This window comes from Puccinia triticina, chromosome 14A, assembly GCF_026914185.1.
Source record: "Puccinia triticina chromosome 14A, complete sequence".
Classification (NCBI taxonomy): domain Eukaryota; kingdom Fungi; phylum Basidiomycota; class Pucciniomycetes; order Pucciniales; family Pucciniaceae; genus Puccinia; species Puccinia triticina.
This window is the reverse complement of record NC_070571.1, coordinates 978486-991642: the sequence shown is the minus strand read 5'-3', so window position 1 is coordinate 991642 and position 13157 is coordinate 978486. Positions and strand designations below refer to the sequence as shown.

The window sequence follows — 13157 nt, the reverse complement described above, 5'->3', positions numbered from 1 at the left end:
ATTTATTGAGACTATTCAAAAGATTAATATCACCTGAGCCAAGGCTGGTCCACAGCTGAGCATTTTCTTAGCCAAGGTTGGTCCACAGCTGAGCATCAGCTGAGCCAAGGCTGGTCCACAGATGAGCATAAGCTGTTACAGGAGTGGTCAGACTCAGAATCTGAGCATTGGCTGGGCCGAGATTTATCCAAAGCTGAAAATCAGCTGAGCCAATACTGGTCCAAAGCTGAGCATTGGCTGGGCCAATGATAGTCCTAATCTGAGTCTAAGCTGAGCCATGACTGGAATAAAGCTGAAAATAAGCTGGGCCAGGACTGGTTCTGATCTGGGCAACAAAGCTGAGCATGTGCTGGGCACCAAAGCTGAGCATAAGCTGGGAGCTAAAGCTGAGTATCAGCTGACCAGAAATGGGGATCAGTGGTGCCCAGCAAAAACTGAGGATCTCCTGTGGAAATTCTTAAACTGGTTAGATGGTGGGTAGATGGTGGGTAGATGATGGGTAGATGGTGGGTAGATGGTGGGTAGATGGTGGGTAGCCCGCTGGAGCTAGCATGATGTCACTTGTCATCAAGTGACTATTTTTTTTCCTGGTGTTCAAACCTGGGAAGGCAACCCAAATGGCAAAAAGGCATCTAAACAGACTCTTTGTGGTTTTCCTGTGAGAGGGAGTCTTCTTTCTAACATTATTATGATGCATCTGTTTCATTTTGGTCCAATATGAAATTAGTAACTTTTGCATAAATGGTGAACAAGTCAACTACTTGGATAAGGAAATTGTTGGCTTGATATCCAATTTAGTCATGAATTTGTTTGGAATGAAAACATGAAAAATTCCAGCTACTTGATGTTGAGCCCCCCAGCTTCAATTTTGCTGAAAGTTGTACCAGTGGCAGTGTCATATGATGTCATAATTCATTTCAGGTAAGTCAAAACTGCTCCAACAAATAAATTATAATATAGCTAAAAGGTTTTGCACCCTGATACACATTTATTCTGATGGTTCCAATGGTTCTTGAATATCAAGTTTGAAGTGATATATATAAATCCTTGGATATGGACTAAAAATTGGTCATAAATTGTGGTGAAAATTGATTGAAATTGAATTTTCAACAGTGAAAAACAGTGAGAGCACCCAGCTCAATCAAGCCATTAGGGGGTTCCATGTTGCCTTGAAAATGATTTTCATAGATGGTTTGACTGCTCTTAGCTCTAGAGTCTACCTGCATAGAATTGAAAAAACTCCTGCATAAGCAAGCCCTTAGGCTTCAGCCAACATTGCAAATAATAAATTACCTTTAGTGTAATTAGCACTAAATTAGTGTGTTTTGGGGGGCCCTATACTAAACTATATTGTAGTATAAAATATATTACAATTGCAGCCAACATAAATCTAGAAAAACATGTAATTTTATCTACAAATTACATCTAATTAGCTGTAATTTAGCACTAGCATGGTTTAGCAGCTGTATATCACAGCTAAATAAAACATCAAAATCACTAGGGGCCAACTACCACCAGGAAAAAAAAGCAGTCATTTGATGGCAAGTGACATGACATAGCTTTGTTTTCAGCTCCAACACTGCTCCAATGCTGCTCCTCTCCACCAGCACATCTAGCGCTCACATTACAGGTGTCAGGATCAAAGCACTCAGGCCCCGTTTGGCACCGATATAATCAGTGATATATTTCACAAATATTTCATGATTATATCAGTAAAATGCCGATGGCGTTTGGCAAACCGACATATTCAAAACATGGAATAATTTGTAATTACAGTTCCTACATGCCAATATATCGGCAGCAAAATCAGACCCACCCTTGCAAGTCCCAACCTTGATTATTGACCTCATTGAGTGGATACATCATACAATACTCCACTAGCTCGATGTATCCACTCAATGAGTGGACTTATATATCCACTCAATGGCCCGGTTGGTCATTGAGTGGATATAACACTCCACTTGCTCGATGACCCTCAATGACCAACCGGGTCATTGAATGGACTTATCCACTCAATAGCCTGGTTGGTCATTGAGTGGATAAATACTCCACTCAATGGCCCGGTTGGTCATCAAGTGGAGTAGGTATCCACTCAGTGACCCGGTCAGTCGTTGAGTGGAACATACTCCACTCGATGACCGACCGGGCCATTGAGTGGATATAAGTCCACTCAAACCGTCCTGTTCATTGGGTGGACTACAATACATCCACTCAATGACCAACTGGGTCATTGAGTGGGTGAAGTGGGTCATTGGCTATAGCCACTCAATGACCGGGTGGGTGGTCATCGAGTGGAGGGCGAGTTTGTCCATTTGCTTTCTTGGTTGATCGAGAGGTGGGTGGTTGGCTGGCTGGGTTTATACCGATGTGCTGACAAATGCCAGAGATACATTCAATTACATCTTATTTCGGGTGAAATAATCAAAATGTCACGTTTTATTTCACCCGTGATTATTTCACCGATTATGTCGGCGCCAAACGGGGCCTCAATGTGACAAAACCAGATGATGCTCAGCTTTGGCCCTGGCCCAGCTGATCATGCTCAGCTTTTACCCCGGCTCAGCTGATGCTCAGTTTTTGCCCTGGCCCAGCTGATGCTCAGCTTTAGCACCAACCACCTGATGATCATCTTTGGCCCTGGAACAGCTGATGCTCAGCCTTGGCCGTGGCTCAGCTATTGCTCAGCTTTGGCCCTAGCCTAGCTGATTTTCAGCTCTGGTCCTGTCCAAGCTGATTTCCATCTTTTTCTCTGGCCTGGCTCAGCTGATACTCATAAAGCTCACATTGTCCATATCACCATGTTGGGGTGCAGCAAAATCAGTGTGCTGACGCTGAAAAAGCGGTCAGTGGCCATTCAGCGGTTTTTCTGCTGCGCTGCCGCTATTTTTAGCGGTTTTCTGATGAAAACAGTTTTAGCGCAGCGGTTTACCGCTGAATGGCCGCTGATTTAGCGTCCTCCAAACTTTTTTCCGGTGATATTCAGTGTTAGCGCAGCAATTGGACCACTGCTTTCCAGCGCAGCGCAGCAGTTTCACCCTTGCCTAGTGAAAGAATAAAATCAAATACCAGCTTGTTTGGGTGCAGCATTTAGCATATTACAGGATTTATACAGGGCAAACGCAGCCGCTCACGTAATCGCCAGGCACTGTAGCTCAGTTGGTAGAGCACATGCTTAACACTGTATTGTGCACACGTACGCATGTTGTCGTCGGTTCGAGCCCGGCCAGAGTCATGAGAGCCTTTTTTTGTTGAGTCAATGCTTTACTTGCTTCGGTCTGGTTATAATGCCGATTGATCTTTTGATGGGGAAGCTACTAATCGAAGCGTGCTGCTACAAGTTGTCGATACTTTCGAACCTTACAGCTGTACTTGATCTTTGTGCAACGGATGGCTGGTGGGCAGCCGAAATTTCACGAACCATATCGTCTTAAAAACAAGGTTATGTGGCTTATCCTCAGATTCAAGGTTCGCGAGCTCCTTTGAAAAAATAGAGCAACAAGAGAAATTCATTGCGAATTTTTGCAAGAGTAGTAATCAAGAAGAAAATCATAAGTGAGATGGAGCAGCAATATATAATAATAAACAAGAAGTCGTCTGTGTGCAACAGGTCGTTCAGGATTGGCCATCCTAATCACACCAACAATCAGAGCGCGAGACAACAACCTACATTCTAGAAGACTACAAGGTTACCAAAATTATCTTTTTTGGGTTTATTTTTGAACAATTACAACTTGACGGCCGGAAACGTTTGATTTTTTCTCATTAGTAGGTTTTCTTTGTTCAACTATTATTGCTGAGTTTAGATAGAACCTAATGCCAAACCAACCGAATAGCAAAAATGAGTGCGTCAATAAGAGTTCGGACTCTTGAAACTGTATACTCAAAAGAAACAATGCATGAAATGGAGGAACATACCGAGATCTCATCCGAGCTCAATCGGTCACCAAATACTTTCTTAATCGACTCGAAGACCAAGTTCGATTTGGTGTTGATCAGGCCCTGGATTTGATTTTCCAAACTAGCGCTCTCAGTCTCAGTGATCAAGGCGTCTACGAGTTTAGTCCTCTCCTCGATCTTCGAGCAAACTGCTTGATCATTGGTTTGGATTTCTTCCAAGCTCAGATCATGGAGGAACCGTTCTTCGATGATCTTCATCCTTTCCACCCGCTTCGAAGCTCGGTCAACGACTGATGGTGAGCTCCGTTCGGCCTTGTCAAGTTTCTTCAGGATCTCTTCCTCGAGCAACCTTCTCCTGAGTCTCCAGTAAAAGTATCTTCGACTTTCGCTCCAGTCTAAAGCCTCTCGGATCGTACCCTTAGCTTTCATTCGCTCGGTTCGGTCGTGTAGGTCTGCAAATTGGAGCGCCATGGCCGTGTATGTTCCGCTCAACTGTTTTTCACGGGCGGCCAATTCGTTCTTGATCGCGCTCAGTTCCTCCAAGCTTTTGGACATGTCGGAAGTGGCGATCTTCAGCTCGGCATATCGGGGATCCAAGCGATTCATCATCTCCAGGATTTTAGCCTTTCTGAATTTGATCTCCACGATACCTTCCGGCTCCAGTACACCAGCACGAGAAGTCTTGTCGGCGTACCTGGTCAGTCGTACAATTAAGAAATCAGACATGGATCATTCATCGGCACTTTTCTGTTTGCGAAATTCGAGACTTACATTTCCATCATTCCACTAGGGTTAATGGAAGGATCTAATACAACCCATGCTCCTCCACGAAGTTCACCATTGGGGATGATGTAAACAAACACTGGCTGTTTGTAGCTTGATAATCCATCCACAATCATAGACCCGCTGAATAATAAGAAAACGGGTAATTAGTCTTCAATCCTGTCGAAATTTGAAAATAACCCAGCAATTTTGATACTGACCGTTTCAAAACTTCATCAAACATATCCTGTTGACCACCAGAAAATCCACGCCAGTTGGCAAAGATAATGAGAGGCAGTTCTTCTCGGTTGAAGTCCTCGATGGCCTGGGCTGTTTTATGTGATGAGTTAGGGTACCAAACCTATGAGGAATATTAATGTACGAGATCAGTTTCAGGCAGTTCACGGAGCGATTGATGAGACTCGATGACTAACCTGGCCAGCCTCCATAATTTTTTGTTCAACAGATGAAGGGTTGGCTGGGTCGGCCGGTATGACTTTTTCGATTGTACGGGTTTCGACGGCAATACAGCCCATCGGAATCCCACCCAGTCGTGCTCGACCGACAACAACGGTCTGAGCCCATCCAGATAGGGTCTCTTGGAACGATCCTTTGTCAAAGAATCCGGAGAGGAAGCGGGATTCACCGGTCCCGGCGTCTTCGGCGATTTCCTCTTTGCCGGCAAGGAACCACCTGGGATCATAGGAACCTTTGATGGGAACATAGTCGATAGCCCGGTCCCAAGAATCCTTAGCGCTTGTGATTGGCAACGGTCCACCACGGCATTCGGGGATGTATGACATCCAGTCCAAAATGTGAGAAACACCTTCGAGGTCGTTACTGGCCGTTAGGTGAGAGACTCCATTTCTGTGCATAATTTGAGTTCCGCCGAGTTGCAAGTTCGAAGAGTAAACTTCTCTGCCTAGAACTTTGTTCAAGGCGCTGGCTCCGGTGAGGATAATCGGCTGGCCTTCGACCTGAACAGCGCGTTGTCCCAATCGAACCAGGTATGCACCTATTCCCACCGACCGAGCGGTAACGAGGGTGATTGTGAAAATATCGTTGTATGCACGGGAGGTGCCACCGGCAATCAAACCGGAACCCCGCAAGGATTCGACTCCGAGACCGTCCTGTGAGCCAATGACAGCTTTGATCTGATGGACAAGTTGACCCTCATACTCAACCTCTTCAGTCACCACATTTTCTTCACCCTTCTCCTTGAGTCTCTTGACGGAATCTTGAGTTAGGTAGAGGAATTTAAATCCCTTACTTGGATTCTCAGGCTCGTTCCAAGCGGCACAGAACTGATCGGTGACTTCATCCGCAATTCCCAGTCTAGCACCAGAGTTAGCGGAAAGGTAGATACGTGGAACACCTAGCTTCTGGGCAAGCTCAGTTACCCGGTAGAAAAAGTCGTCTTCGGCTGGACCAAACGATCCGATCTTGAAGGTAATATCGTTGGCAATCACGATCATTCGTCTACCGTTGGGGAACTGAGGGGTTTTGATAACAAACATCCAGGCAACCATTCCAACTGTGTTCCTACCTGGAGGTCTCGACACTTCCTGGGGAGTTCCGTATTCGTCTTGGACAAGCTCGGTGGCGACGAGAGGATCAGCTGGTGGCTTCAGGAAAGGAATCTCTTCGGTTCGACGCTTCCATTCGCGACGGGCTGCTTGTCTGAATAGATCGGGGAAGTCGTAGCAGTACGTTGTTCCAACTACGTGAGCCTTGAATCGTTTAGGTTGAAGCCATTCCTTTGTTGGGTAAGGGAAATTGACAGGTTGGAGGTGGTAAGCACCAACCGGGCCGATGGACTTCAAGATCGTTTTGCCTTTTTCAGTCGTGACTTCCTTGTACGCTTCGAATTTGACGACGAACCCGGACAAGTTATCGATCATCACTCGGATAGCTTGAGGGGAGCCACTTTCATCTTCAATGACCAGACGGACTTCAGCAGCAGTGACACGCAACCTCCACAAGCGTTTACCCTGTTACATAGGAGTGTCGGGCGTTGTTAGTATAGACCAAAGGAAATGTTAACAGGTGCGCGAAGAATGAACTGACATGTCGCTCAAGGAACCCAGCCAAGGCCGCTTGGAGCTCTTCAAAACCGATCGGGATTCCATAGACGAAGTTCAAGGTCACATGATTGACATCCACGCCCCTTCTAGTTGCTGAAACGACTTCTAACGCGTTGAGGGCATCATTCAACAGTCTTTCCGCTTCAGCCACCAGATAATCGGCCACTTTGATCGAGCCTTTGATGCGTCCAGGTCGAACACTGTAAGACAACATCAAGCGATGAAATGGACCCGCGAGTCAGCTTGTTTGATCATCACGCAAATGCAGTTCATGTGTTGCAAGAGACAAATAATGGAAGAGAAAAAAACTGACATGGTTCTCACAAAAAATCTCGAATCGGCCGAGTTTTCTTTACCTTCGGCATAGTAAATGTGAATCTGCCTATTTTCAGTAGGGCAAGGAGTAACGTGAAAATTAGACAATCGCGATAATTCCAATTGGAATGCTAAGGCAGGCTCGATGTCTCTGATGGCAACTACTTCTTCCCAGTTCTTAGTTTCGGCGTCCTTCCTGAGGGTGAAGTATGATGGGTATTGTTCCTTTCGACAAATTTTGAAAGTCACTCTGGTAACTCCACGTTTGGTCAAACCTTGGTCAAACTTCTCGCACACGTTTTGAAACTTGACATGCCACTCAGCATCTGTTTGGTCGGACTTCAAGTCATCCAGCCTGTATGCAATGTTGAGCACGTTGTGATGAGGTTCTCCTTCGGGGTCCGGATTGAGTAGCTTTGGTTGAACATCCGGGAACTTCATGAGTACGTTCGGCATGAATTTATCGAGATCTTCGAGGTTCTTGATGCTAAACATGACGCCTGATCGCATTGGTTCATCTTGCAATTGCTTGACAACATAGGTGAGGTCTGAGAACGAGGCCAAACGGCCTGTCAGTCCTTTGCGGGGGGTCGAAGGTGGTGAAGCCCCTTTGCGAATTCGGAACAACCACGAAACCATAACCGGCTCATTCTCATTAACATCCCCTTCTTCGTATTCAAAATTGACGATTGAGTAGGATCGGTAGGCGCGGCGAACGTAGACTTCCAAGGCGGCTAAGGCTACCCACGGATCCGAATGGTCGTAAAAGGTCGGCAGTACATCAAAGACGGTGTATTTGGAGTCGACGAGTTCACGAAGGACGTCATATGAAGGTTGAGGCTGGCCACGGTTGGCCTCACCGTAAACGGTTGGTTGGAGAGAGGTCTTGAGAATCGATTCCATTTGTCCTAATCTTTCTTCCAGCGAGGGTAGCTGGCAGTGGATCAAGACCTCCTTGGCCTTAAGAGCAACTTTGGAAGCAGCCTTGGAATCCAACTGAGCCAATTGGCTCAAACTATCGTGGAAAGTCGTTTCGACTGCTGCTTGGGAAGCGGTCTTGCTCACGATATCTAGGACAGCAAGAATCAATTGGTTCTTGGAGCTGCACTTAGAGTGTGACAAAACCAATCTAACAACTTCGTCCAACGAGTCTCTATTTTGATCCCTGAGTTGCAGTATGATGTCGTCCTCCTGGTTGGAGCTGAAGATGCTCTCGACGCTGTGGTAAGCTCCCATCAGCTCAGACAGAGTCAAATAGCCATGCGACTTAAGACCACCCTTAAATCGGTTAATCACATCCGACAACGGGGCTAAAGTATTGAGAACGGTTTGGCGATCTTGCGGGCGGACTCCGTCATCCAAGAACGAGTCGATTACTTTCCTCAAGCGAGGGGATGGGAATTCAGAGCCCTTGCTGTGAGCAGCTTCTAACGTTGTTCGGATAGATGCTTCAAGTTTTGCAGGCATTCTGCCCGACAGTGTGGACAGAATGGCGGTCGCACGTCCGTAAGGGAGCTCGGGATCTTGGAGGACTACCATGAGTTCTTTCAGCGTACTTTGCATAACGGAGACGTTGTCGTAGCCATCAAGGATGTCGTAAAGAATCTTCAGAAGACTGTCGTACTGCTGGTGGGGCTTGGAGCCAACGATACTGGGTAGTCCCATCGGTGGCAATTGGCCTGCGAAAGGTTGGGCATGTTTGACACGGCTGGGGTCATCCAAAGTCAATACGCCCAATATGTCACCGGCTTCTAGACTCGTTCCAGGCTGTTTGACAAATTGTGGTACGCCATCTTCAGAAGCTAACAAGGGCATGTACATTTTCATGCTGTTGCCGTGGGGTAGTTGCCAAGTCAGGAACGTGCTCACTCACACGCAACAGAAAAATGTTTTATTGAGCTTACACTTCGATTTCAGCGTAAGCTTGACCCGCTTTAACATGGGCGCCGCTCTCGACCAAAAATCTCACCAATTTACCGGGGCTGGGCGACCTCAATTGGGTTGGATCGCTTTCTTGCTCGATCAAACACGTCTTGGAATTGACCATCAGACGAAGAGCACTACACAATCGGACATCGATGAAAGACAGGTAAGTGAAGTCTATACTGCTGATTGATCAGTTCCCAAGGAGCACTGACCCAACCTCTTCACGCCAGTAAACAGTGTGAGAGCGGCCATCGAGCAATACGAGTAAGCCACCATCAGCTAACGTGCGCAATCCGACGCTGACCTTTCCACCGTTACAGAACAGGGTGTAGAGACCGGCGGCAGACCGGGTTGCAAGAACTTGGTACTTGATGTTCTCGTAGATGAAATCCAGAGTGAACGCTGTCCTCAACAAGTTCTTGTCGGGGACCTGACCTTTGTCGAGGATTCGCTTGTACTCATCACACGCGGCTACAGCCTGTAAGTGAGCTTTGGTCACAGCTCCACAGATCACAGCGAGGGTGTTGTCCGGCCGCTCGGCAGTCATATTGGCCGAGATAAGGGTATCGAGCCAGCCTGTGGTAATCGTATTCGACTCGAATGCCTCGGTCTCGAGCAGCCTGAGAAAGAAGTCGCGCAAAAACAAGGAATGAGCGATGTTGCACAAATCGCTACTGAAGGGCATACTCACTTGATCAGATATTCGACAGTTGTTCGGAAATCTCCACGGATAGACAACTCTTTAAGCGCCACGATCATGGCCTTTCGACTTTCGCTACGATCAGCACCGTACGCAAAAATATGACCGAACTGTTCAAAAACAAGTCATTGTGGATGATCGTCGCGATGATTAGAATTAAGTGACTCTGGATTCTGTCTGGGAGCTGCTGACTATAGAGCAAGGCAGAACCCCTATAGGAAAACACTTACTTGGGAATCTGCAAACTCATGAAGACCACCGGCTGTTCCCACGGAAAAATAACCCCAAACGTTGGTACTACTTCTGAAGTTCAACTCCTGGAGAGTACCAGAGGACGGCTTGAATCCTTGGTCAGGATTTTCAGCAGTGATTCGGACAGCAACGACATGTCCCTTCGGCATGGGTTTCCGCTGGGTATCTGATGATTGCGGCAAGTTGAAATCAAAGTCGATTTGCGAGTTTCCGTGGGGGTTTGTGCCGTAAAGAGTCCGGATGTCCCGGATTTGATGAAGTGGGATTCCCATGGCGATTTGGAGTTGGGCGGCAGGGAGATTGACACCGGATACCATTTCGGTGGTAGGATGCTCAACCTAGGGAGTATTTCGAGAAATGTCAGAAAGCAGAAGCGTGAAAGATAGATCGTGAGAAGTATTTCTGACCTGAAGTCGGGGATTAAGTTCTAGAAAGTAGAAACGATCGGTTGAGGCTTCATAAAGAAACTCAGTCGTGCCTGCCGAGACATAACCAACCAGCTTGGCAAGTCTAACAGCGGCCTTTTCCATCTTTTCAAAGGTTTCTGGGCGAGCGATGGTCACGGGAGCCTCCTCGATGATCTTCTGGTGACGACGTTGAACAGAGCAGTCACGCCCGAACAGACTAATCGCATTGCCGTACTGATCGGCCAAGACCTGGACCTCCAAATGACGGGCGGCGCCAGCGAGCTTCATGATGAAAATGGGTGAGCCGGGGACCTCACCGAGAACCGCGTTGAAGGACATGGTGAAATTCTCGGCTTTCTCCACTTTTCGGATACCTTTGCCACCGCCACCTTCAGAAGCCTTGATCATCACGGGATATCCAATTTCTTCCGCCATCCTCAAACCGACTTCGACATCAGTCACGCATGCTTTTTTGTAGACTTCGTCGGCAACAGTGAGATAACCTTGAGGAGAAGTTTCGGTTTCCGAGAGTGATGAACCGGACCATGCCATTGTGGGAACCTGGGCGGATTGGGCAACGATCGTCGAGGAGATCTTGTCACCTAAGGATCGCATAGCTGAGCCAGGAGGACCGATGAAAATGATTTTTTGTTTCGAAGCCGCCAAGGCGTCCGGGAGTCTTGGGTTCTCAGAGGCATGTCCCCTGAATCATGGCACAATCGTCGAGAATAAATCAGTTAACAATCAAGCTGTCAAAATAATACTTTCGGGGGAGAATAGGAAAAGGGGAGTGAAAATAGCACCCACCATCCGGCCCAAACAGCATGGACACCTGCACGTTCCGCAACATCAACGATAACATCAACGTTGGCGTAATTGTTGTTGTTGGAACCACCGGGCACTTCGACGTATCGATCGGCCATTCGAATGTAATCAGCATTGACCTTCAAATCTTCAGGGGTAGCCATGACCACGAAGTCGATGACCCTTTCCCGGCCAAACGTTTCGTAGGCCCATTTTCGAACTGATCGGATTTCTTTGACGGCTGCAATACCGTTGTTGGCGATCAAGATCTATGAAAGCGGGAATCGGAGAGAGTCGCTTTTTAGTTTCAAAGTGCTACGCTGGTTGGGTCTTGAAGAGATCGAACAACTTACCTTAGTGATGACGGTATGACCACCCTTTCTTCGAACGAAATCTGTCACAGGCGAAGGAGCAGCAATATCTATGGCGTTCCCACCTGAGTGTTATAGTGGAAGACAGTTGATAGGTCAATGTGTTAGTCCAAAATAAAACTAATCTCCCAAAACGCAGAATATGATGGGATAGGTTTCGGAGAAGAGGCAGGAAAGGAGAGGAGGAAAGGCTTATTTCTGAAGCAAACAAAAAAAAAGCATACTAACCGATAAACTCTTGAACTTTGGAGTGGTCTTGCTTGAATTCGAGTTCCTCATGGTTGGAATTGATACCGCTGAGGCCGTTCGCAAGATTGCTGAAATCTTCTGGGCGATCGGAAGTGTAGGGCATTTTCCCTTTTTGATCTTCTTGATTGAGAACCAAGTGAGAGAGTAGATACTTGAAGATAAGAAAACCTAGATAAAGCAATGAAAAATTTGAGAACAACCAAACAAGCGCGTGATTGATAATGACCCCTATGGTGTACTTGATTCCTCTTTTCCCTAGCGGTTGGGGATTACTACTGAGGAGAGTTGGAATCATGAAAAGGATTGCAGAATTAATATCGAGTTAGCATTCGATTACGATCGTGAGCGGAAGTTTAAGGGGGGAAAACGGTGTGGGTCTCCTGCTTTCCGTGCAGGTTATTATTTCTTTTCCTTTAGAATGAGGCGTTGGGAAGCCAAAGGCAATCGGGAAGGTGTCACTTTTTTGTGTCATTCTTCCCTCCTGCTTGTTGCTAAGTCCGCACAAAAGATCTGATACTGGAAGCGCAACGAGTTCTCTGACTCCTGATGGTCGAAGAGAAAAAGGGGAGAGCCACCGAGATTTGGAAAAATCAAACGGTAGCAAGCCTACTCACGTTGTGGGGGCCCTTGGTTGGTTTATGTACGATGAAGAACAAGAAGACAAAAAAGACCCTTTGGATCCAACGCGATCGAGTTACTGATGTCCTCCTCGTTTCGATTGTTTTGGCCTTCAGCGCAATCCCTCTCAAGTTTGTTTAGGGACTGGGATGCTGATCAGGGAAACGCGGGTATTCAAGGTAGGATCGGATGAGATAAGCTCAAGAGGTTTTGTTCAAACTCCTGTTCTGCAAAGTGTGACTGGACGCCTAGCCTTTCTACTTGATGTTATGTGGCTTTTTGTGGGGTGAAAGGGTTTAGGGATTAGGGAGGAGAGTTATCAGCGGCGAGATAGAAAGATTAGGTAGAGAGAAGAGCGGAACAGGGAAGTTGGAGGGCAATTTGAAATATAAATAATCAACGGAAACCAGGAAAATTAGCTGACGATGGATATATATGTAGATAGATCTGCAAACAAAAGGGGCTGTTGATGTACCCTAGCCAAGTGAAGAGGGGACGAAGATAGCGTTGTCGGAATGGGTCAGGACATACATAACCTTCAAGAGTGTTTTTTTTTTCGTGGAAGGGTGTATGGATTGATGACTTGGGTGTTCAGCTGGGTTGAGCTGGTGACGATGGTAGAAGGAAATAGTTATGGATTTACCCTGCTGCGAGTTTTCGAAGAAATTCACAGGGTCTATGGCTTTATCAATATTTACATAAAGAAATTGATTGGGGTGGCTGGGGCATAAACCCAACTTAAACATTTGTCTTTACTCTTGATCCAAGGCAT

At 46.7% G+C, this 13157-nt stretch overlaps 1 protein-coding gene across 1 annotated transcript; it reads right to left on the bottom strand.

The window, feature by feature from the left end:
- Nucleotides 1-3780: 3780 nt before the first annotated feature.
- On the bottom strand, nt 3781-11870 carry PtA15_14A52 (uncharacterized protein; the record flags this gene model as incomplete). The annotated part of the gene is made up of 15 exons (XM_053163221.1): nt 3781-3810; nt 3916-4591; nt 4669-4803; nt 4881-5020; nt 5094-6650; nt 6727-6943; nt 7057-8886; nt 8963-9118; nt 9197-9604; nt 9676-9794; nt 9915-10274; nt 10344-11046; nt 11151-11416; nt 11501-11583; nt 11747-11870. 15 exons carry the CDS (start codon nt 11868-11870, stop codon nt 3781-3783), a joined length of 6804 nt encoding a protein of 2267 aa, XP_053026726.1.
- Nucleotides 11871-13157: the final 1287 nt, after the last annotated feature.